The sequence below is a fragment of the Hyla sarda genome, chromosome 3, assembly GCF_029499605.1.
Source record: "Hyla sarda isolate aHylSar1 chromosome 3, aHylSar1.hap1, whole genome shotgun sequence".
Lineage (NCBI taxonomy): Eukaryota > Metazoa > Chordata > Amphibia > Anura > Hylidae > Hyla > Hyla sarda.
Window position 1 is genome coordinate 241,137,324 of NC_079191.1, and position 26,000 is coordinate 241,163,323.

Below are 26,000 nucleotides of genomic sequence, written 5' to 3' on the forward strand. Positions count from 1 at the left end.
CCCAAGTAAGCCGGTAGATTTGGCATGTGTTGCTTGTTGTTTAGGGAATCCGTCATCACCATCACCCGCACTAAAGCGGTTATTATACGCTTGTATTGCAGGTGGCGTAGATGACAATAGTCTTTACCGTTGCCTGAGGTGTGCTCAGTTATGCACATTAAGTGGCTTTGTTCACTTGGGGTGTTCCCAAGCGCACTGTGACATCCCTCCTGGATATTCAGAGTAAACACCTTTCTTATAAATGCTGATCCTCCTCCCCTGTGAAATCTCTCTCATGAGCATGTTTCCTGACTGACACTTTATGCGCTACTTCCAGGCTACATCTGGAACCGGTAAGTGGTGCTGCCTCGCAGCTGCAGCCACAGGAGACATGGCGTGAAGTAATGCTGATGACGGATTCCCTTTAAAAAAACATTTGTGCATCTAGTTGCAATCCAAGTGGCAAAACCCAGAGCTGAATATATTGTGTATTATTGAAGGCATATGCTTCAACTTCATACCTCTACGCAGGGCATTCTCCCAGAGAAGTTAGCAGCAGTATAGCCAAACGTGACATTGGCAATTAATTTCAGTCCAAGTTGTCGGGCATCAAGCAGGCGAGTAAGGCTTCTGTCTTGTTTATATTCTTTCATGGACTGTTTCACCATTATCCGGGTCTTCAAAATCTCTTCAAGCATTCTTGGCAGTACCCCCTTTCTGACAGAGGCCTAAGCCAAGAGGAAAATCAAAGAGGAAATAATTCGTTGGGCATAAGGTAAAAGTTCTCATGCAGTAGCATCACATACACAAAGTCTGTATAAATATTTGGATCAAGCATAACATTCTTACCTTAACAAATGCAACTCCATTAGGGGATACTGTAACATCATGTCGTAGCTGGTACAAGAGGTCTGGAGGAACATGCAAAGATGTGCAGCCAAATTTTAACTCTTCACACCTAGAAACCAAGTGACAGCATGTTCTTATTCGAATTTCTGGAACTAATCCTAGTTACTGACTTGACAATTAAAAGGTACAATAGGACTCGGTAGACATGTTTATAGTGATATAAAAATCAACGATGTATCTCCAGCTTTCCCATAGAGATGCATGGAGGGGGAATGTTGGCCACAGCATCCTGCCATGGTCGACACACTTCATTCATGTAGAGAGCCAAGGCGCCAGACGGTAAATGACGAAAGGGAAGTATAGTATAAAACATACATACACTAACATGCTTTCCTTACTTTCATGCTACTCATATACTTGGTATTTTAGGTTTAATAAAACAGTAATGGCTCTTACTTTCCCAGGTTCTCAATGTTCCCCAGACAAGTTGAGTAGCAGTAATTGTAAGCAATCACTATGGAAGGGTACAAAGACTGAAAGTCTAGCACTAATATGGAATTGCTGTAGAATTTGGACTCTGGCTCCATCACAAGTGGTATGCACTGCGGGGCTCTCATCTGAGCTCGCTGTTGGACACTCGGAGTTACTGGGATATAATTCATTGGTTTAGCAATGCGGAGCATCATTGATTCAACTCGGTACTGTGAAACAAAAGATAAGGAAAATATCATTAGTTCTGTCATGTAATCCTTTATTCTGAACCTGAAAGCCAAAGTTAAAGATATCTAAAAATGTTACACATAAAGAAGCTTAAAATAAAACATAAACCACTTCATTTCTATCATACAAGCCTTCATCCACCAATTTATCTGTCTATGGTAATGGTTGTATTGTCCTGGCTTGTTGATTTGCCAACACGTACATTAGGAAGTAAATATGTGATTTACATTTATAAAAAATAAAATAGGTTTTAGTATATTTGCTTTTTGCCTCGATAATCCCTCCTCCATTACTCTTTAAGGTAGTATTAACGCATACAGTATCCTGCGTATCAAGTATGTGACATCTACCAGATATGGAGCTTTGGCACTAAAAGAGAGGGGTCATGGCTATCTCAATATGGTGACATAAAAAATGAAATTATTTTCTTTAAAAAGGTCCAACTCCCGGCACCCCACTGATGAGTTATTTCAAGAAGGATTGGTGCTTGTGCACTTCCCAAAGCCTCCTTAATGTTAGCAGTAGTATTGGCAGTGCAAGGTACTGCAGCATTGTCTCATTCAAGTTATTGGGGCAATGCTGCAGTCAGGCTTTTTTTTTTTAAACCATTAAACCCCCACAGTTTATAATACTACCAACCTCTTTTTTCAATAAATGTGCTTGGTCATTTAATAGCACACAAGGAAAAGCTGCTGTCATGTGAGCAGTAAAGGATATTCGGCTTCAGGAGAACCCGGCTCACGGCGCTGATCGACCAGACCGGTAAGTTGGCTAAAAGAGGATTTATTGACCGGAATGCAACGCGTTTCACTGTGCATGCGCAGCTTCCTCAGGCATTATGCCTGAGGAAGCTGCGCATGCACAGCAAAACGCGTTGCATTATGGTCAATAAATCCTCTTTTAGCCAACTTACCTGTCTGGTCGATCAGCGCCGTGAGCCGGGTTCTCCTGAAGCCGAATATCCATTGCCTTATATGTTCCGGAGGGCAGCAGACGACCTACTCTATATACCATTTCCATTGTTGTGTATGTGATTACACAACCACCTAGGGTGAGCAGTTAATTTATATACTAATCTCACTCTTTGGGTCCACACAATATTATTCTATGGAGCGCTTACTTCTTTATCTCTATGTGAGCAGTAAAGGCATTTTACTGCTTTTAATAACTGTGTTACAACTTTCATTCACAGATATGGTTACTTTACCTGTGATCCTCTAGTTAGGACATGCAAAAACTGAATTCCAAAGAGTCTTGCTAGTTCGCTAGTTCTTCCAATCAAGTCTAAGTGTTCCAGTAACTGAAGTGATCCACGCACCCTGCTCATGTAGTGGTCAATCATCCTCCATCTGCAGAAACACAAAAGTATATTGCTTTAAAAAACAACAACATAAACCCATCAAAAATATGTAAACAATTTTGTAATGAAACCTATCCTACAATACATCCAATTTATAATAACTATGGAGGAAAAAAGTCCAAGCAGTACTTGCCAGCACTACTTCTGCCTCTATTTGTTGCAAAGTGATAGATGCTGTGTAACTAAAAGAGGAGCAAAAATACATAGCCTATGGCTGTTTCAAGTGTAGTCTTGATATCTTAAGGCTGCCACCGCTGCAAGTGTCCAGGAGGCGAGTTCTTAAAGGGGTACTCCCGTGGAAAACTTTTCTTTTTTTTTTTTAAATCAACTGGTGCCAGAAAGTTAAACAGATTTGTAAATTACTTCTATTAAAACATCTTAATCCTTCCAGTACTTTTTAGGGGCTATATACTACAGAGGAAATGCTTTACTTTTTAGATTTTCTGATGTCATGACCACAGTGCTCTCTGCTGACCTCTGCTGTCAATTTTAGGAACTTTCCTGAGCAGCATATGTTTGCTATGGAGATTTTCTCCTGTTCTGGACAGCTCCTAAAATGGACAGCCGAGGTCAGCAGAGAGCACTGTGGTCATGACATCAGAGAAATCTAAAAAGGAAAGCATTTCCTCTGTAGTATATAGCCCCTAAAAAGTACTGGAAGGATTAAGACTTTTTAATAAAAGTAATTTACAAATCTGTTTAACTTTCTGGCACCAGTTGATTTAAAAAGAAAAAAAAAAAAAAAAAAAGAAAACGTTTTCCACGGGAGTACCCCTTTAACACATAGCTCATGATATTAGGAGCTTTTAGCTTTAGTCGGTGCACAGAATACCCCCCACCTCCTGGACAATTATAACAGCCAGTGCATTAAACAGTAGTTTTCACATTCATGCAAGCTACAAGGCAGACTTCAGGTATGTTTTTACTCCCCTCCCTGACCTCTTTATGGGTCTTAATTCGTTTTATAGTCTTTATTAAACTGCTGACAGACTCCATTTTAATTCTGTATAATGTTCACACTGGCAATGTCCGCACAGAAAATTTAAGTGCAGACATTGTCCTTGATGCCGACAGAACATACTGGTACTAGGACCGCTCAGAAATGTAAAGTCTCATAGCAATGAGTTTCTGTGCGGACTCCGCAGAATAGACACGTCTATTCTTTCTGCAGACTCTGGAATAGGGATTTCTGCAGCAGAAACATCGGCTATAGAAATTCCGCCATGTGCACAGCGCAGCAGAATTTCTGTGTGGAAATCGTGTGAACACACTCTAAAAGTTCTTAGTCAGCACTCCACCTATTATCGTGGTGCACAGGGCTGGTAGTTAGAACAAATAGAATTATGTCCAGTACTGGGCATTTTTCTATTTGTTTTTTTATATTTTCACTGTGAGAGGTATATACTTTACCAGAATAAAAGGCAAAAAGGCATTTTAGCTACAAAGCTAGAAGGCTAGGAAGCATTAAATACTACAGGAAAAAACTAGAGTAAAACTAGAGTAAAACTAGAGTAAAACTAGAGTAAAAATAGAGTAAAACTAACATGTCCTGTAATTATATAAATAGTATAGTATACACATTGCTCAAAAAATAAAGGGAACACTTAAACAACACAAGGTAACTCCAAGTCAATCACACTTCTGTGAAATCACACTGTCCACTCAGGAAGCAACACTGATTGACAATCAATTTCACATGCTGTTATGCAAATGGAACAGACAACAGGTGGAAATTATAGGCAATTACCAAGACACCCCCAATATAGGAGTGGTTCTGCAGGTGGTAACCACAGACCACTTCTCAGTCCCTATGCTTCCTGGCTGATGTTTTGGTCACTTTTGAATGCTGGCGGTGTCTTCACACGGAGTCTACAACCCGCACAAGTGGCTCAGATAGTGCAGCTCATCTAGGATGGCACATTAGTGCGAGCTGTGGTAAGGTGGTTTGCTGTGTCTGTCAGAGTACTGTCCAGAGCATGGAGGCGCTACCAGGAGACAGGCCAGTAAATCAGGAGACGTGGAGGAGGCAGTAGGAGGGCAATACCCAGCAGCATGATCGCTACCTCTACCTTTGTGCAAGGAGGGGCACTGCCAGAGCCCTGTAAAATGACCTCCAGCAGGCCAAAACTGTGCATGTGTCCACTCAAACGGTCAGAAACAGACTCCATGAGGGTGGTATGAGGGCTCGATGTCCACAGGTGGGGTTTGTGCTTACAGCCCAACACCGTGCAGGACGTTTGGCATTTGCCAGAGAACACCAAGATTGGCAAATTTGCCACTGGTGCCCTGTGCTCTTCACAGATGAAAGCAGGATCACACTGAGCACATGGGGAGATCGTTCTGCTGCCTGCAACGTCATCCAGCATGACCGGTTTGGCGGCGGGTCAGTAATGGTGTGGGTGGCATTTCTTTGGGGGGCCGCACATCCCTCCGCCACCTCATGAAGAGCATGCCCAGGGGTCATAGTGAGGTCATACGGGAATGTGGAGGCCACACACACGACTGAGCCTCATTTTGACTTGTTTTCAGGACATAACATCAAAGTTGGATCAGCCTGTAGTGTGGTTTTCCACTTTGATTTTGAGTGTGACTCCATATCCAGACCTCCATGGGTTGATAAATTTGAGTTCCATTGATTTGTTCATTCATTTTGATCTAGGATGTGTTATCTTAGTGTTCCCTTCATTTTTTGAGCAGGTTAAAACTGAAAGTGTGGGGCCTTAAGGGTGTATTCACACATACAGTATCCTGTGCATATTTGATGTGCAGGATTTGAAACTTTGTTCAGTCATTTAGTTTAAATTGAAATCTGCAGCATAAAATCCTGTGCATCAAGTATGTGTAGAATACTGTAATACTTCCTTAACCCCTTATGGACAGCAGGTTTTTATTTTGCACTTTTGTATTTTCCTTTCCCCTTTTAAACATCATAACACTATTAATTTCCCACCTACAGACCCATATAGGAGCTTTTCTTTTGTGCTATCAATTGTACTTTGTAATGAGATCACTAAATTGATCACAAAATCTACAGTAAAAAAATATACATTTATGGGGAAAAGTTGGAAAAAAAAAATCACAAAACATTTTGCCAATTTTGGGGGCTTCTGTATCGGTAAAAATTACACAATCTAAATTTTGAAGGTCCATATGATATTAAAATGATACCCAATTTGTATCGATTTTTTTTTATTTTACTACATTTAAAAATGATAAACTTTCTGTACAAAAATGAGTTTGCTTAAAAATGTCCTCTTCTGACCCCTATAACTTTTTTATTTTTCCGTATACAGGGCTATATGAGGGCTCATCTTTTGCACTGTGATCTGTAGTTTATTGTGCTGAATTCTTTTGATCACTTTTTTATTGTATTGCATACACTATTCAATGCTAAGCTAATGCACAGCATTGATCAGTGTTATTGGTTCTCCATTGCTTCAGACTTCCATGGCTGACTAGAGTCTTGAAGTGTGATCAGACGGCAAGGAGGCAGGTATGGGTGGTCTCTATCAGCCCACTGAGCTAGTCAGGATTTTTCACTTTGCAGTGAGGAGCGCGTGGTGCAGACGGCACATGCTCCATTCATTTCTATGAGAGCACCAAAAAGACCCGAGTACAGCACTCAGGAATCATCAGTGCTCTCATAGAAATGAATGGAGGGCGTGCCGTTTACCAGTAGAGGACACCCGCTCCTCTTGGAGAGAGCCGAGGTCCAGTCCCTGGACCCCTGCAATCAGCTACTTAGGGGATAAGTTTATTTTCGCTGGAGTTCTCCTATAAATCGTCCCTACTGAAGGTAGTATCCACCCCTCAAAAGGAAAATTACTATGATCCAACTGCAATATGAAAAAACAGCACCATAATATGTAAGGCAGGTGAATGAGGTGCTTGCTTCACTTCATGTTTAGGAAAGCAGTTATGAATAATAGATTATTACCTGTAAACATCAGTTTTTTGGTCAAACCAATCTGATAAAGTTCGAAAGGTAAAAAGTGGAAACCTCTGGTGAAGAACATGGAAGACCACGTTTTCAAATGTATAATTCGTCAGAGCAACCTATGGAACAAAATAAACAAAAATCACTAAATCACAAAAAGGCAACAGAAATAAAATTTTTTTTTTTTTATTCAACCTGGCATCTGACAGCATTTGAATTTTATGTACCTATTTAAAGATACATCCACTTAGAATACATTTAAGGAAAAGCTCAGACTTTTCTGTTATCCCCTATAGTCTGTAGAGGGCACTAATTATCCATATAATTCAAGCACATTTTTGAGCATGCCATCAATTAATAATAAAATGTAATACCTTGGAGTGATTATACGATACTTACCTGTTCCATTAAAAACTTTTTTTCACCTCTTGAGCAAAGGGTAAACTGAAACACTGCTTTCTATATTTCTTTACATAATGCATTTAGATAGACACATAAAACAAAGTTTAATTTCAAAAGTCAAGTTTTTTTTCTCCTACAACCTTGAAACACCAAGGCTATAACTGGTCACTACCCATCAATAGCCTGCTATAACTCAAACCTATAGGTAGCATGGCAGCAGACAACAGTTGAAGGGGTAATTCCACAATTGTAAGTTATCCCCTATTGATATAATAGAGAATAACTAGCTGATCAGAGAGGATCCGATCACTGGGATTCCCACTAATCATGAGAACAGAGGTGAAATGTGTCGCCGAATGAACTAAGCAAACTACGCAGGCCAAGTGCTCCATAGTTATTAATGGGGCTTCTGAACATTGCTAAACTCAGAAGTGCCAGTTTATCAGGCTTAATGGCTAATCTGTCATATGACTAAATCAAAGGAATTTCTATAGATTTATTTCAAGCAACCAGTTAATAAAGAAAGTAAGATACGTTCAGTATAAAACTCATTGTGTTTCAAAGAAGCAGGAAAATAATCGGCAACTCTCCGCAACCAGCTGAATAAATCTTCTTTTATTTCATACTCACAAATATGTTACATGGGAAGAGGGTAGTGGGGGGACACAGGATGGCGACCAAGCTCCGTTTCGCACGGTGATCGTGCTTCCTCCGGCCATCAACGTTCGAAACGGAGCTTGGTCGCCATCCTGTGTCCCCCCACTACCCTGTTCCCATGTAACATATTTGTGAGTATGAAATAAAAGAATATTTATTCAGCTGGTTGCGGTGAGTTGCCGATTATTTTCCTGCTTCTTTGAAACGCCTTCATGCACTATTGCCAATCAGAGCACCACCTCCAGCATTCCTAGTCCAAGTCTGCCATTTCATCATTGTTCTACACTCAAATAGGGAAGCAGTGCCGTGCTGGCCATCTACGAACTGTGTATAAAACTCATTGTGCCTACACTATCAAGTTATACATTTCAGTATAGTCAATTATTATTTTTGAACATGGTCTTGTACAAAAAATAATATAAGAACTTAGGCAATACCTCAGGTCTCATCATCCTCCAAACATTTAATATAATTCGGCCAACTATATTTATCTCACTCATAGTTTCAGCACCATATTCATCTTTGTCGGTAGAAAATCGGTTTTCATTTTCATCCGCTAAAATGAAAGATAAAAAAATACCAAGAAGCTATTAAAAATACCAGATATTACAAATGCCTATAAATTCTGAGCTAGTGGGGACAACTAAGGCTGCTAAAAGCCCCGTTCTCAGTTGTGAGGAAGGGGGACCTTTCATGTACTTGCCCAGCTGAAGCCTACATTTAAGTGGGGCTTTTCTTTTGTACATTCCTTCTCCACATGACTTTAAAGCAACTAAGTGTCTGATCACGGTGGGCCTGACCGCTGAGACCCTTCGTGATTTCCTGAACAGGCCCTGGCTCTCTACAAGGAGTGCGTATTAGAGACATCATGAGCTCCAAGTGCTGAACTCTGGCATGTTTCTCGCAGAGAGCCAGGGCACATTCAGGAGATTGCTGGGGGTTTCAGCGGTCGGACCCCCCCGCGATCAGAAACTTATAGGGGATAAGTTGCTTTTCGTCAGACCCCCCCTTTTAATGTGCCATATATTCAACTGTACAATACAGTACAATTCTACAATAACTGGTTGAAAACAATATCTATCTTCACAATCAACCGATTACATATGATTTTGAAAAATTAAAGGGAGATTTATCAAAACCTGTGCAGATTAGTTGCCCACCAGTAGCAACCAGATTTCTTCTTTTATTTTTTAAAAAGCTTTTTAAAAATGAAAGAAGCGATCCGATTGGTTGCTATGGGCAACTGGTCAACTTTTGCTCTGAACAGGTATTGATAACCTGTGCAGAGCAAAAGTTGACCAGTTGCCCATAGCAACCAATCGGATCCCCCTTTTTATTTTACACTTGTAAGTATTATTTTCACTAACAGATTTTAAACGCACCAGGTATTCTGGACATTTGCTGGCAGAGATCAACATTGAGGGCGGATGCCCTCTGTAAAAGATAACCCCATGAGTGCATCTGGACTTCATATCCTAGCAAAATATCGGGGTCATACCTATTAGAAAAGTGAAAGAAAAAACATCAGAATTTACAATACATGTGACGGCATGATCAGAAGGTCATTAGAATTAGAAAGTATACAGGATTCAAGGTCAAATCGTACTCTCAGATGTCAGGCTCAACATTAAATGCAGGGAAACTGTCCGAATCGGTGAAACGTGTCAATAGCTGGAAGAATTTGTAAAAATCTGTATTACTGAAGTGCATGCACTGACTGGCTGTCTGGCTGTCTGGCAGCGCCTCCCTACAGTACAGGGTGGTACTACATGTTCTGTACCTCTCTTTTCCTGTCCCAGGGTTAGCTGCTTTTTTTGGACACCAGGTACGGGTGGCTCCATTTAACTTTTTCAGGACATTGCGTGTACTGTACAGGACCCTGAAGAAGCTCCTGTCCTCTACATAGACAGAGATTACAGCTCCCAGCAGATCTTTCTTACATTTATATGTAAGGACTTGCTTTATCTATATTAGTTAATCTGCTTATTTTTCTTTATTCCTCACTTTTTCCTATTTTAGGATGACATTTTGGGGCTTGAGAACCAATTACCAGGTCTTCCTTCTGGTCTCAACATGCAATGGTTTCAACATACAATGGTCATTCTGGGACCAATAATATTGTAACTTGAGGGACCACTGTATATGTTTGCTGTCATTGTTCCTATTTAGTAGTGGAAAGCGACTTTTTTTGAGCTACACAGCCAAGACTGCAAACTGAACTGCTAACAGAGCATTGTCTAGACTGGATATGATTGTTTCCTTTTCTCACCTAAAAGCAGAACTTTGTCTCTTTAAGGGAATGCATTGTCGGAAAATTACACATTATTTAATTAAGTGCTGCTTATTATGAACTCAGTCAAAGAAGCTCATATTTCCTGCTGTGTGCAGCTCACTTGTCAGTATTGCTGCATATACAGGCACAGGATGTGGAAAATCTGTTTACTATTATGAGGGCTGTGGGGTTATTAACAACTTAAAGGAGTAGTGCAGTGAAACAGAATTTATCCCCTATCCAAAGGATAGGAAATAAGTTATAGATGGCGGGGGGTGGGTCCGACTGCTGGGACCCCCCGCAATCTCCTGAACGGGGCCCCGGTAGTCTGCATAAAGCGTCCGTTTCCACCTCAGCAGGAAGCCGCAGCCGACATGCCCCCTTCCATGTATCTCTCATCGCACGGGTTAACAGGCAGAAATCCCGCTGTTACCAGAGGGAGACAACTTCTGCAAGCCCCTCCAGGACCATCTGTGACACCAATCAGTGTCTCAGCTGACTTGGGGGGGGGGGGTCTCCAATCTGTGCTCTTCCAGATGTTGCAAAACTACAACTCTCAGCATGCCCAGACATGCTGGGAGTTGTAGCTCTGTAACATCTGGCCCTTCAGATGTTGCTGAACTACAACTCCCAGCATGCTTGGAGTTGAAGTTTTGCAACATCTGGAGGGCTACAGTTTCCGCACCACTACACAGTGGTCTCCAAACTGTTCTTCTCCAGTTGTTGCAAAACTACAATTCCCAGCATGGCCTTCAGCTGTCTGGGCATGCTGGGAGTTGTAGTTTTGCAACAACTGGATGCACACTGGTTGGGAAACATTGTTTCCTAACTCAGTGTTATCCAACCCGTGTGCCTCCAGCTGTTGCAAAACTATAACTCCCAGCATGCACTGACAGACCATGCATGCTGGGAGTTGTAGTTTTGCAACAGCTGGATGCGCACAGGTTGGGAAATATTGAGTTGAGTAACAAACTCTGTGTTTTGCAACCAGTGTGAATCCAGCTGTTGCATAACTACAACCCCCAGCATGCACGGACAGTCAAAGGGCATGCTGGAAGTTGTAGTAGTATGCCTCCAGCTGTTGCATAACTACTAGTCCCAGCATGCCCTTCTGCTGTCACTGCATGCTGAGAGTTGTAGTTTTGCAACAGCTGGAGGTTTATCAGGGTACATTTCCATGGGCAGGTTTACAGCGAGTTTCTTACTGCAAGTTTGAGATGCAGCAGACTGTCCGCTGCTGATCAAACTCACTTCAGAGCCCTGTCGTACTTCAAGGCAACAGTTTAGGGCCACATATGGGGTATTTCTGTACTAACAAATTTTGGGGGTCTTTTTCTCCTTTTACCCCTTATGAAAAGGCAAAGCTGGGGTCTACTCCAGCAAGTTAATGTAAAAAAAATAATTTTTTTACATTAACTTGCTGGTGTTGCCCCATACTTTTCCTTTCAAAAGAGGTAAAAGGAAAAAGAGACCCCCCAACATTTGTAACACAATTTCTGCTGAGTACGGAAATACCCCTTATTTGGATGTAAAATGCTCTGTGGGTGCACAACAAGGCTCAGGAGTGAGAACACCATGTACATTTGAGGTGATTTGCACAGGGGTGGCTGATCGTTACAGCGGTTCTGACATAAACACATTAAGGAATGTAACAAGGGGTATTGTGAGCCTTAACTACCCATAGGTGTTTGAAGAATTTTCATTAAAGATGGATGTAATGAAAATGAAATTATTTTTTTTCCACTTAAACGTTGGTGTTATTCCAATTTTTTTTATTTTCACAAAGGGTAATAGGAATAAAAAGCCCCCCCAAATTTTTAACCCCATTTCTTCTGAGTAAGGAAATACCCCATATGTGGATGTAAAGTGCTCTGCTAGCGCACTACAGTTCTCAGAAGAGAAGGAGCACCATAGGGCTTTTGGAGAGAGAATTTGGCTGGAATTGAAGGCCATGTGCGTTTACAAAGCCCCATGGTGCCAGAACGGTGGAAACCCCCCCCCCCCCATGTGACCCCATTTTGGAACCAAACCCCTCATAATAAGGGGTGCAGTGAGCATTTAGTGTCTGACAGATTTGTTGAACAGTGGTCCATGAAAATGTAAAATTTAATTTTTCATTTGCACAGTCCACTGTTCCAAAGATCTGTCAAACACCAGTGGGGTGTATATGCTCACTGCACCCCTTATTACATTCCTTGAGGGGTGTAGTTTCCAAAATGGGGCCACATGTGGGGGTGTCCACTGTTCTGGTAGCACGGGGGCTTTGGTACATGGCTACCGACTTCCATTCCAAACAAATTCTCTCCGCAAAAGCTCCTTCTCTTCTGAGCATTGTAGTTCGCCCGCACAGCACTTCACATCCACACATGGGGTATTTCCATACTCAGAAGAAATGGGGTTACAAATTTTTGGGGGCATTTTCTCCTATAACCTCTTGTAAAAATATGAAATTTGGGGGGAAAAAACCTGCATTTTAGTGAAAATTAGTTTTAGTTTTTTTTTTCATTTACACATCCGACTTTAACGAAAAGTTGTCAAACAACTGTGGGGTGTTAAGGCTCATTGTACCCCTGGTTACGTGCGTTTGGGGGTGTTTCCAAAATAGTATGCCATGTGGTGCTGTATGTATGCCATAGGGGCTTCCTAAATGCGACATGCCCCCCAAAAACCATTTCAGCAAAATTTGCTTTCAAAAACCCAAATGTGGCTCCTTCTATTCTGAGCATTGTAGTGTGCCAGCAGAGCACTTGATGTCCATATATGAGGTAGTTCCATACTCAGAAGAAATGGGGCTACAAATTATTATTTATTTTTTTTTGGGGTTGTGTGGGGGGGGGCATTTTCTCCTATTATCTCTTGTAAAAATGGTAAATTTGGGGGGGAAAAATGCATTTTAGTGAAAGAAGAAAAATTTTATTTACACATCCGAATTTAACGAAAAGTCGTCAAACACCTGTGACGTGATAAATGGGTACTACCTTGGAAAACTTTTTTTTTTAAATCAACTGGTGCCAGAAAGTTAAACAGATTTGTAAATCACTTCTATTAAAAAATCTTAATGCTTCCAGTACTTTTTAGGGGCTGCATACTAAAGAGAAATCCAAAAAAGAAATGCATTACCTCTGATGTCCTCACCACAGTGCTCTCTGCTGACCTCTGCTGTCCATTTTAGGAACTGGAGAAAATCCCCATAGCAAACATATGCTTCTCTGGACAGTTCCTAAAATGGACAGCAGAGGTCAGCAGAGAGCACTGTGGTCAGGACATCACAGGAAATGCATTTCTTTTTGGATTTCTCTTTAGTATACAGCCCCTAAAAAGTACTGGAAGGATTAAGATTTTTTAAAAGAAGTGATTTACAAATCTATTTAACTTTCTGGCACCAGTTGATCTAAAAAAAAAAAAAAAAAAGTTTTCCTTAGTAGTACCCCTTTAAAGCTCACTGGACCCCTTGTTACATTCCTTGAGGGGTGTAATTTCCAAAATAGTATGCCATGTGTTTTTTTTTTTTTTTTTTTTGCTGATTAACCCCTTAACGACGCAGGACGTATATTTACGTCCTGCGCCGGCTCCCGCGATATGAAGCGTCGGAGGAAAAAACGAAAGTGCAAAAACGGAAAAACCCTGAGTCCTTAAGGGGTTAACCCCTTAAGGACTCAGGGTTTTTCCATTTTTGCACTTTCGTTTTTTCCTCCTTACCTTTTAAAAATCATAACCCTTTCAATTTTCCACCTAAAAATCCATATTATGGCTTATTTTTTGCGTCGCCAATTCTACTTTGCAGTGACATTAGTCATTTTACCCAAAAATGCACGGCGAAACGGAAAAAAATTCATTGTGCGACAAAATGGAAAAAAAAACGCCATTTTGTAACTTTTGGGGGCTTCAGTTTCTACGCAGTGCATATTTCGGTAAAAATTACACCTCATCATTATTCTGTAGGTCCATACGGTTAAAATGATACCCTACTTATATAGGTTTGATTTTGTCGCACTTCTGGAAAAAATCATAACTACATGCAGGAAAATTTATACGTTTAAAAAAGTCATCTTCTGACCCCTATAACTTTTTTATTTTTCCACGTACGGGGCGGTATGAGGACTCATTTTTTGCGCCGTGATCTGAAGTTTTTATTAGTATGATTTTTGTTTTGATCTGACTTTTTGATCACTTTTTAATGTTATAAAAAGTTACCAAAATACGCTTTTATGGACTTTGGAATTTTTTTGCGCGTACGCCATTGACCGTACGGCTTAATTAATGATATATTTTTATAGGTCGGACTTTTACGCACGCGGCGATACCACATATGTTTATTTTTTTTTTTTTTTTTACACTGTTTTATTTTTTTTATGGGAAAAGGGGGGTGATTCAAACTTTTATTAGGGAAGGGGTTAAATGACCTTTATTAACACTTTTTTTTTGCAGTGTTATAGGTCCCATAGGGACCTATAACACTGCACACACTGATCTCTCATCCTGATCACAGGCGTGTATTAACATGCCTGTGATCAGCATTATCGGCGCTTGACTGCTCCTGCCTGGATCTCAGGCACGGAGCAGTCATTCGTCGATCGGACACCGAGGAGGCAGGTAAGAGCCCTCCCGGTGTCCGATCAGCTGTTCGGGACGCCGCGATTTCACCGCGGCGGTCCCGAACAGCCCGACTGAGCAGCCGGGATACTTTCAGTTTCACTTTAGAAGCGGCGGTCAGCTTTGACCGCCGCTTCTAAAGGGTTAATACCGCACATCGCCGCGATCGGCGATGTGTGGTATTAGCCGCGGGTCCCGGCCGTTGATTAGCGCCGGACCCACGCGACATGATGCGGGATCGCGGCGCGATCCCGCTTCATATCGCGGGAGCCGGCGCAGGACGTAAATATACGTCCTGCGTCGTTAAGGGGTTAAACCACAGGGGCTTCCTAAATGTGACATGACCCCTAAAAACCATTTCATCAACATTCACTCTCCAAAATCCCATTGTCGCTCCTTCTCTTCTGAGCCCTCTAGTGAACCCACAGAGAACTTTACGTTTACATATGAGGTATTTCCTTACTTGAGAGAAATTGGGTTACACATTTTGGGGGGAATTTTCTCCTTTTACCCCTTGTAAAAATTAAAAAACTAGGTCTACAAGAACATGTTAGTGTAAAAAATTCTGATTTTGAATTTTCTCCTTCACTTTGCTGCTATTCCTGTGAAACACCTAAAGGGTTAACAAACATTCTGAATATCATTTTGTATACTTTGATGTGTGCAGTTTTTATAATGGGGTCACTTATGGGGTATTACTAATATGAAGACCGCCTCAAATCCCCTTAAAAAATGAACTGGTCCCTGAAAAATTGCTGATGAACTTTGAAGCCCTCTGATGTCTTCCAAAAGTAAAAAAAAAAACATTTCAACTTTATGATACAAACATAAAGTAGACATATTGTATATGTGAATCAACATAGAATTTATTTGGTATGTCTATTTTCCTCACAAACAGGGAGCTTCAAAGTCAGAAAAATGGAAAATCTTCACCAAGAAATGATGCAAGTATCGACGAAAATGTACCACTATGATAAAGTAGAATATGTCCCGAAAGAACAATATCGGAATCAAATTCATAAGTGTACCAAAGTGCAAAACTGGGACAGCAGCTGGGATTTTCACTCTACAAAGAAGAACCAGGTTGGCATTAAAGACTTGACTGGCATCTCACCAATTGCACATGTATAGGTATCTCTAGGGAACACAGACACTACTTCTGACATGTAGGCAGGACATACCTCCTCATTAAGATGATCATTTGCTCAAAAAGTTGTTTTTCATCCGTAACATATGTTGTTTGGAAGCTGGTGACTCCAGATCTAGTAAGTAAGGGTTCTCTGGCATCTAAAATATTAAATACAAAAAAGAAACATAAATGCAGGTCAGGGCTCCTGAAAAAAAGGAAGCAGTTCATGACTTTTCCGCCAACCTTCTAGTTTTCCAACTAAGGAGTGATATTAGGGATTGCTTTTTGCAAGATACTTTGTAATGAAACTTTATTTTAATACATAAAAACAAGTTTTGTTTGTTTTATTTTTACACCATTCACCATGCTGTAAAACTGACAGGTACAGTCATGGCCGTAATTGAAATTTTTCTAGAAAATGAAGTATTTCTCCCAGAAAAGGATTGCAGTAACACATGTTTTGCTATACACATGTTTATTCCCTTTGTGTGCATTGGAACTAAACCAAAAAAGGGAGGAAAAAAAGCTATTTGGACATAATGTCACACCAAACTCCAAATATGGGCTGGACAAAATTATTGGCACCCTTAACTTAATATTTGGTTGCAAACCCTTTGGAAAAAATAACTGAAATCAGTCACTCCTATAATCATCAATAAGCTTCTTACACCTCTCAGCCGGAATGTTGGACCACTCTTCCTTTGCAAACTGCTCCAGGTCTCTCTTATTGGAAGGGCGCCTTTTCCCAAAAGCAATTTTAAGATCTCTCCACAGGTGTTCAAAGGGATTTAGATCTGGACTCATTGCTGGCCACTTCAGAACTCTCCAGTGCTTTGTTGCCATCCATTTCTGGGTGCTTTTTGATGTACGTTTTGGGTCATTGTCCTGCTGGAAGACCCAAGATCTCGGACGCAAACCCAGCTTTCTGACACTGGGCTGTACAGTGCAACCCAAAATCGCAATCCTCAGATTTCCTGATGCCTTGCACACATTCATGGCACCCAATGCCAGAAGCAGGGAAACAACCCCAAAACATCATTGAGCCTCCACCATATTTCACTGTAGGTACTGGGTTCTTCTTTGTAGGCCTCATTCCGTTTTCGGTAAACAGGAGAACAGTAGAATGATCTTGGTCTCATCTGTCCAGAAGACATTTTCCAAGAAGGATTTTGGCTTACTCAAGTTCATTTTGCCAAAATGTAATCTTGCTTTTTTTATGTCTCTGTGTCAGCAGTGGGGTCCTCCTCCGTCTCATGCCATAGCGTTTCATTTAATTTAAATGTCGACAGATAGATCGCGCTGACACTGATGCTCCCTGAGCCTGCAGGACAGCTTGAATATCTTTGGAACTTGTTTGGGGCTGCTTTGCTTTTCCACCATCCGGACTATCCTACATTGACACCTTTTATCAATTTTTATCTTCCGTCCATGCCCAAGGAGATTGCAACTAGAGATGAGCGAACTTACAGTAAATTCGATTCGTCATGAACTTCTCGGCTCGGCAGTTGATGACTTTTCCTGCATAAATTAGTTCAGCTTTCAGGTGCTCCGGTGGGCTGGAAAAGGTGGATACAGTCCTAGGAGACTCTTTCCTAGGAATGTATCCACCTTTTCCAGCCCACCGAAGCACCTGAAGGCTGAACTAATTTACGCAGGATAAGTCATCAACTGCCGAGCCGAGGAGTTCGTGACAAATCGAATTTACTGTAAGTTCGCTCATCTCTAATTGACACCATGGCACTTTAGCTAAACTTCTTGATAATGTTGCGCACTGTGGACAAAGGCAAATCTAGATCTCTGGAGATGGACTTGTAACCTTGTGATTGTTGATATTTTTCCACAATTTTGGTTCCCAAGTCCTCAGACCGTTCTCTTCTCCTCTTTCTGTTGTCCATGCTTAGTGTGGCACAAACAAAAACACAATGCAAAGACTAAGTGAACTTCTCTCCTTTTTATCTGCTTTCAGGTGATTTTTATATTGCCCACACCTGTTACTTGCCCCAGGTGAGTTTAAGGGAGCATCACATGCTTGAAACAATCTTATTTATCCACAATTGTTGGTGCCAATAATTTTGTCCAGACCATTTTTGGAGTTTGGTGTGACATTATTTCCAATTTGCTCTTTCTCCTCCCTTTTTGGTTTAGTTCCAATACACACAAAGGGAATAAACAGGTGTATAGCAAAACATGTGTTACTGCAATCCTTTTCTGTGAGAAATTGTTTATTTTCTTAAAAAATTTCAGGGGTGCAAACATTTACGGCCATGACTGTATGCTTTATTCTGTGGGTGAGTAAGATTACAAGGATATCAAATTTATAATATTTTTTGCCTTAATTTACTACTATTTTCAAAAATATGTTAATGTTTTAAATTTCCTATTCTGCCACTTTAATGTATTTACTAGAGATGAGCGAACTTACAGTAAATTCGATTCGTCACAAACTTCTCGGCTCGGCAGTTGATGTCTTTTCCTGCATAAATTAGTTCAGCTTTCAGGTGCTCCCGTGGACTGGAAAAGGTGGATACAGTCCTAGGAGACTCTTTCCTAGGACTGTATCCACCTTTTCCAGCCCACCAGAGCACCGGAAAGCTGAACTAATTTATGCAGGAAAAGTCAGCAACCGCCGAGCTGAGAAGTTCGTGACGAATCGAATTTACTGTAAGTTCGCTTATCTCTAGTATTTACTTTAAAAAATAAAAAAATTGGGATTATGAGGGATTTATTTTTAATCAGGCTGCACAACATTCGATTGGCTTCCAGCAACTTGTTGCAGTGGAGGCAATCCAAGCCCTGTAGCCCAAATGACATAACCTCTTAATGTCTAACTTTCAGCACTGCCTACTAGGTACTGACGACAGTTATTAGCAGTAGAGATGAGCGAACTTACAGTAAATTCGATTCGTCACAAACTTCTCGGCTCGGCAGTTGATGACTTTTCCTGCATAAATTAGTTCAGCTTTCAGGTGCTCCGGTGGGCTGGAAAAGGTGGATACATTCCTAGGAAAGAGTCTCCTAGAACTGTATCCACCTTTTCCAGACCACCGGAGCACCTGAAAGCTGAACTAATTTATGCAGGAAAAGTCATCAACTGCCGAGCCGAGAAGTTCGTAACGAATCGAATTTACTGTAAGTTCGCTCATCTCTAATTAGCAGCTTAAAGTAGCTGGCAGGCATGGAGTGGGCTTGACTATTGAGATTTCTCATTATCTTCTTAATGGTCATAAGGGGTTAAAAATCAATGTCACAGGTTTGCAATGCGGTAAATTGGCCAAATGGTTTTCACAAGTGAAATATGTAAAATAAATGTGTTTTACCAGTAAAAACTGTATGGCTAACTCGGCACAAATAGATAAAGTACATAGCTGCTGATGTGAACAGACCACAGGGGATACTAAGTTATCGGGCTTAGTTTTGTGGATGAACACATGTCTACTATAGCTTGTACATTAAACTGTTTGGTAAACCATTCAGATGAAATAAGATCAGACCGTTATTAATGATGTGTTTTGGGATTTTTATAGCTCCCTGTACTCTTCCCAGATTTCGGGTATTCCGGTTGGCCTTCTCTCCTTTCTGAGAGGGGTGTCTCTTACTCCTTTGTCTGAGGCTCAGGTGGCTTCCTTAAAGGCTCCGTTCACTGTGGAGGAGGTTTAGCTAGCTATTGCTAATTTACCGACGGGGAAGACTCCGTACTTGGATGGTATGGTTGATCCCCATTATAGAATCATAGAATGTGTCGGCAGATAAGAACCATTTGGCCCATCTAGTCTGCCCAATAATCTGAATCCTATGAATAGTCCCCTGGCCCTATCTTATATGAAGGATAGCCTTAGGCTTATCCCATGCATGCTTAAACTTCTTCACTGTATTTGCAGCGACTACTTCTGCAGGAAGACTATTCCATGCATGCACTACTTCCTGATATTACTTTTAAACCTTTGCCCCTCTAATTTAAAACTATGTCCTCTTGTGGTAGTTTTTCTTCTATTAAATATGCTCTCCTCCTTTACCGTGTTGATTCCCTTTATGTATTTAAAAGTTTCTCTCATATCCCCCTCTGTCTCTTCTTTCTTCCAAGCTATACATGTTAAGGTCCTTTAACCTTTCCTGGTAAGTTTTATCCTGCAATCCATCTACTAGTTTAGTAGCTCTTCTCTGAACTCTCTCTAGAGTATCTATATCCTTCTGGAGATATGTTCTCCAGTACTGTGCAAAATACTCCAAGTGAGGTCTCACCAGTGTTCTGTAGAGCGGCATGAGCACTTCTCTCTTTCTACTGCTTATACCTCTCCCTATACATCCAAGCATTCTGCTAGCGTTTCCTGCTGCTCTATTACATTGTCTTCCTACCTTTAAGTCTTCTGAAATAATTTCTCCTAAATCCCTTTCCTCAGATACAGAGGTCAGGACTGTGTCAAATATGTGTCAAATTATGTTGAATATCTTTAGTGTTGCCTCTGAATCTGGGATGTTACCAGACTCCATGCGTGAGGCTCTGATTGTAGTTCTTCCTAAACCAGGCAAGGATCAGACTATGCCGGATTCCTACCGTCCCAATTCCCTTCTTAATGTGGATATTAAAATCCTGGCTAAATGTCAGAGGGGGGGGGGGGGGGGGGGATGGGGTGTCACACTACTGTTGTTCATCCTGACCAGACGGGGTTTATGCTGGGCAGGGCCACAGATATCAATGTCTAAACATTGCTGCAGCTGAGGGCCATGTTTCTCTGGGTTATGTCGTTAGTTTAGATGTTTACAAAGCTTTTGATTCTGTTGAGTAGTCTCTTCTTTGATTCTGGTGAGTGGTCTTTTCTGTGTGTTGCGGGTTCTTCGGTTTGGCCCCAAGTTTGGAGCATGGGTGAGATTGTTATATGACAGTCCTAGGGCTAGGATATGCACAAATTTGGATGTCTCTTTTTTTGTTAAGTATTTAAGTATTGCATTTTAATTAACAAACACCACCAACAAGGTAGAACATATACGACAGACTACGTAGGTCCCAGAGACCGGCTCTAGCACAGTGACAGATTCAGAGTATGCAAAAGTATGCTTCAGTAAAACAGAAGAGCAGATCTGAGACCCAGCCATAGTAAGACCAACACAGACAGACACACTCACACAAGCACTCATCCCAGTAACCCCAACCCTCCCCGTAAAGAACAGCAGCACACTACAGAAGACCTACTGGGATAGTCTAGTCGAGAGGTTCCGTCGACACATCCAGCAAAAGCCAGGGGGGGCCATACCTTGTCGAATTTTTTAGGGCACTTACAACTCACATATAGAGCCTGGTATAACGGGACATATTTATTAACCAAAGTTAGCCAACGAGACAGCGGGGGAGGGGAGGTGTCCTTCCAGGTCATCACTACCACCTTACGGGCACAGAATAGCAGGAAGCGAATTAGTAAGAGTCTATGCGAACCAGAGACTACCTCATTAATGACTCCCAGCAGGCATACCACAGGGGTGAGTAAGAAAGGAAAGTCCAGATTATCAGCCATAAACCCCATCACCTCCCTCCAGAAGAGAGCAATGACGGAACACTCCCACACTGAATGCAAAAAAGTACCAATTGCGGAAGAATAACGGAAACACAGATCAGACGGAGAAACACCAATGCGCTTCAGCTTAGCAGGGGTATGATACAACCTCAAAACATCTCTCGATTTTTTCACCGTCTCTCTACTACCAAATACAGTGGAATAATAAGAGCCTTCAACCTCCTTCCACTGACTGACCGACAAATCAGGGATATCAGCCACCCATTTATGAAAAGCTTGAGAAAAAGGGCTAGGTCCCAATGTATGGAGGAGAGCATAGGTCTCAGTAAGGGGTTTAGAAAGATCTGTAGTGCTCAGGAGAAGCTCCACATCAGAGAACATAAGAGTAAACGTCAGGGAGCCAAGCTGCGCCTGAACCGCATGCCGAAGCTGAAGATACCTATTAAAGGCATTTCCAGGGATGATATAATGTTCCTTCATGTCCAAGAAGGATAAGAAAATCTGATACTCCCCAAGCAAGTGGATCACAAATTTGACTCCATGAGAACCCCAGAAACTGGCCTCCTGTAACCCATGTAGGCGAGGTAAATGTACATTTCCACACAAGGGTGCCCTAGGAGACACCAGAGGCTGCGGAAATTTACGCTATACAACGGACCACACTTTAGCTATAGTTTGAATGGGAATAGGAAAGGAAGAGCGAGAGCGATACCTGTAGAGAGTATTAGTAAGAGCTTCATAGGAACCCATAATTGCTCCAGCCAAGGCCGTCGCCGAGTTCGACAAATCCAGATCGATCCACCACGCTGCATAGACCAGTTGGGATGCAAGAAAATTGTTATAGTTATCCGCCATGCCGCTTAGGAGCCTGGAGCAGAGCCCGACCAAGTCTGGGAGGTTTTCCCTGCCAGTAGAAGGATCACAGAGCACCACATAATGTATTAAAATATTTCCTGGGGGGGGGGGGGATCATGGGAGCTAAATCAAAAAGACAAAGGAATTTAGGAAGGTAAATCATTTTAAATATATTGATCCTGCCAGCAAGGGAGATAGGAAGCGAGGACCAGGCCTTCAACTGCTCCACTGTGGAGCATAAAAGCAGCTCCAAGTTCCATCAGGGAAATCATTATCTCCACCCCTAAGTATCTAAAACGGGAAACCACCTGCACCCCTGCCTGAGGAAAGGAGGGGAGGGAGACTCCAGACGAAAGTGCCATTAGGGAGGACTTAACCCAGTTGACCTGCAAGCCTGAAATCGAACTAAACCAATCAAGTAGGTCAATAAGGAACAGGAGAGAACCCCCAGCATCCACTAAATACATTAGTGTGTCATCTGCATAAAGGGAAACCTTCTCTACAATAGACCCCTGGGAATACCACAGATAACAGGGTCCCTACGGATGACTTCTGCCAAAGGCTCCATCGCCAGTGCAAAAATGAAGGGAGATAGCGGGCATCCCTGCCTCGTCCCAAGACCCATGAGAAAGGGAGCAGAAACATTCATGTTTGTGCGAATGCGGGCCCTAGGACTATCATATAGCAAGCAAACCCAAGCACAAAATAGGGGACCAAACCCAATCGCACCCAGTAACTGCCCCAGATAGGGTCACAGCACCGAGTCAAAGGCCTTGTAAACATCCAGACTAATCACCACACCTGCAGGAAAGCCCTCCCCTACCGCTGTTATGTTGAGCCGCAGAGGCTTCACATTCACATCAGTAGCCCTACCCGGCATAAACACAGTTTGGTCAAGATGAATGATAGCGTTAATGACCCCATACAGGCGAGTAGCCAGCACTCTAGTCAAGATCTTAATATCAACATTCAAAAGGGAAATAGGTCTATAAGAATCAGGCAGCAATGGGTCCTCTCCAGGCTTGGGGAGTACAACAATCAATGCCTCCCTCATAGAGTCTGGAAGAGCATCTGCAGCAGCTATCAAGTGAAATAATTTAAGGAGTATAAGGGCCAGTTGCTCCTCATTCATCCTATACCAATCGCCTATCATCCCATCTAAACCGGGGGTCTTCCTTTGAGGAAGATCACGTATTGCCTGTTCCACCTCTTTAACTGTAAAGGGGCATCTAACGCTTCTGCCTGAGCGCGATTAAGCATGGGAAGGGATAAGTCATGTAAGAAAAATAGAATTTCCCCTTGACAGGGCATAGAAGGGGCAGCATACAAAGAGGAGTAAAAGTCCCTAAAGACAGAGTTAATCAACTGGGGGTTAACCACCACAGCACCATCACTGCCCTTAATACAAGGGATAGAGGCAGCAGGGTGACTAGCCCTCGCTAAATATGCCAACAGTTTAACATTCTTATCTCTGATTTCAAACAGGGCTGCCTCCCTATCTGCTAACCGCAACTAGACCCTATCCTTCTGAACAACCAACAGAGACCTCTGAGCTTTGGCCCACGCCCTCTCATTATCAGGGGATAGGTTTCTAACATACGCTGCCTCCGTAACACTCACCCCCTGCAACAGCCTGCCCTCCGTAACCGACCAAAATTTCTTCTGGCCCGCAACACCCGCTATAAAGCCACCGCTAACCGTGGCTTTGTATGCCTCCCATTGAACTAAGTGGTCAGGGTAAGAAGCATTATTCTCCCAATACTAAGCATGGGCAACCCCCAGAGCCTCCACAACCGCCTCGGCCTGCAGCCAGTCAGGGTGCATGTGCCAGATACGGAAAGGGGGACTAGGGCCTATGTGCAGAACTACTAGTACAGCAGAGTGGTCTGAGATCTCCCTGGTGGTGTAGGAAACATCTCTTACCGACTGAAGGAGGTCCTTGGACGCCAGAGCTAGATCAATTCGGGAGAATGACCTATGGGCAGCAGAGTAAAAGGAAGAGGAAGAGGCAGTTGGGTATTTCCACCTCTAGAGGTCGGTCAGGCCCAACGCCAAGCGCCAGTTATTAAATGAGGAGGAACCAGGGTCAGCAGCAGTGGTGCGGTCGAGCAGTGGATCAGGAACCACATTGAAATCACCTATGAAAAGAATAGGATCAGAGGGAAAAGACAACAGTTTGTTATTAATTAACTCCAGCACAGAGACCTGAAAAGGAGGGGGCACATACACAGAGACAAAAACAAAGGAGAAAGAACCGAGAGAACAATGTAGTATCACAAATCTCCCAAAGTGGTCACAAGCTGTCTGTGAAACCGCTAGTGGACTTGGTAATTAACACGGAGGCACCCCTAGCATAATTGGAGTAGGATGCATGGTAGCCCCGCGCTATCCAAGTCCTTTTCAGGGCAAGAACTTTCTGACCCGTAATATAAACTCATGTAGACAAATAATGTGAAGAGACTGGCGTTTCACAAAATCTAGGCACAAGGCCCTCTTGAACTTAGAATTATGCTCCCAAACATTCCAACTACCTACTTTCAGGGTCCCCATCATGAGAGAAAATACTGCAGATGCAGTATACAGGAAAAAACACAGGAGGACTAGGACAGAGAAGGGCAGAGCACCAGGACCATACAAACCACAGACAACCAACAGAAAGACAAACAGGGCACAGACACAAAACATGTAGGCAAAGGCAACAAAGCATAAGCAAAACATCCCCAAGAATACCCTAACACTAAATGGGACACAGTAAACATCTATTCCCTAACACAGTGTAAACCTAGACCCTAAATACAACTGCTACGGGCATTAAAATAACGCCAAGTGAGTCTAAAACTATTAGTACATATACTCCCTCCCGGCATCCCACCATAAACTAAATTGGCCGGTAACTAAGAAAAACTATCCAGAGAGACCTTAGGAAGACTGGAACCTAAGGAGGCCCTAAACAAATCTAGCTCCCTGATCTAAAGACATTCACAGAGTGCGGTCTTTATTAAGATAGGCCACGACAGTTCATTGCGGAGGCCTGACAGGGGGAGACTGCATCCACCCAGTGAAGAACATCAGTTGAAGAAGTAAAGAACTTAATAGAGGCCCCATCTACCACTCTCAGGCGAGCAGGATACAACATCGAGTAGCATTAGCTCTTGGCACGACCTCCATGAACTGCACCCGCTGCTTGCGTAGCTTCACAGAAAAATCTGGATAAAAAGGACTCTCTGCTTCCATCACAAAATGACTTCGCCCTTGATACACACTGCCCAGAGAATAGCATCTCTGTCCCTGAAGTGGAGAAGTTTGGCCAGGAAGGGGCGTAGAGGGCCACCAAAGGGAGGAGGCCGAGCCAGAACTCTGTGGGCCCGCTCAATGGAGAAATAAGTAGAGAATGTGTCCACTGGAAGAATCTCTTTCAGCCACGTTTCCAGTAACAGCACAGGATAATTCCCTTCCACCTTCTGAGGGAGGCCTACAAGGTGAATGTTATTGTGCCTCACATGGTTTTCCAAATCATCCATGCAACTCAGAACCTCTGTAATCAGCGCTGCATTGAATCAACCTGTTCCGGCAGAGGGTGCAAAGTATCTTCCACCGCAGAGACACTACGCTCAACTTCTTCAGTGCATTCACGTATCGCAGAATAACAAACTCCGGCCACAGTTCATCAACTTTAGTTATCATAACAGATTGAAAGGAGGTAAAGGCAGCCAAGAGCTCTGAGAACCGATGATCCATAG

General features: G+C 42.4%; 1 protein-coding gene across 2 annotated transcripts in view; it reads right to left on the minus strand.

The window, feature by feature from the left end:
* Positions 1–26,000, minus strand: part of REV3L (REV3 like, DNA directed polymerase zeta catalytic subunit) — a 224,886-nt gene that overhangs the window by 18,439 nt on the left and 180,447 nt on the right. For both annotated transcript variants that reach the window (XM_056566337.1, XM_056566338.1), the window contains 8 exons: positions 15,951–16,056; positions 9,287–9,402; positions 8,342–8,460; positions 6,846–6,964; positions 2,756–2,897; positions 1,285–1,529; positions 829–937; positions 501–707 (listed from right to left, as the gene is read on the minus strand). In XM_056566337.1, coding sequence (XP_056422312.1) covers positions 501–707; positions 829–937; positions 1,285–1,529; positions 2,756–2,897; positions 6,846–6,964; positions 8,342–8,460; positions 9,287–9,402; positions 15,951–16,056 — 1,163 coding nt within the window. The remainder of the gene's footprint in view (positions 1–500; positions 708–828; positions 938–1,284; positions 1,530–2,755; positions 2,898–6,845; positions 6,965–8,341; positions 8,461–9,286; positions 9,403–15,950; positions 16,057–26,000) is intronic.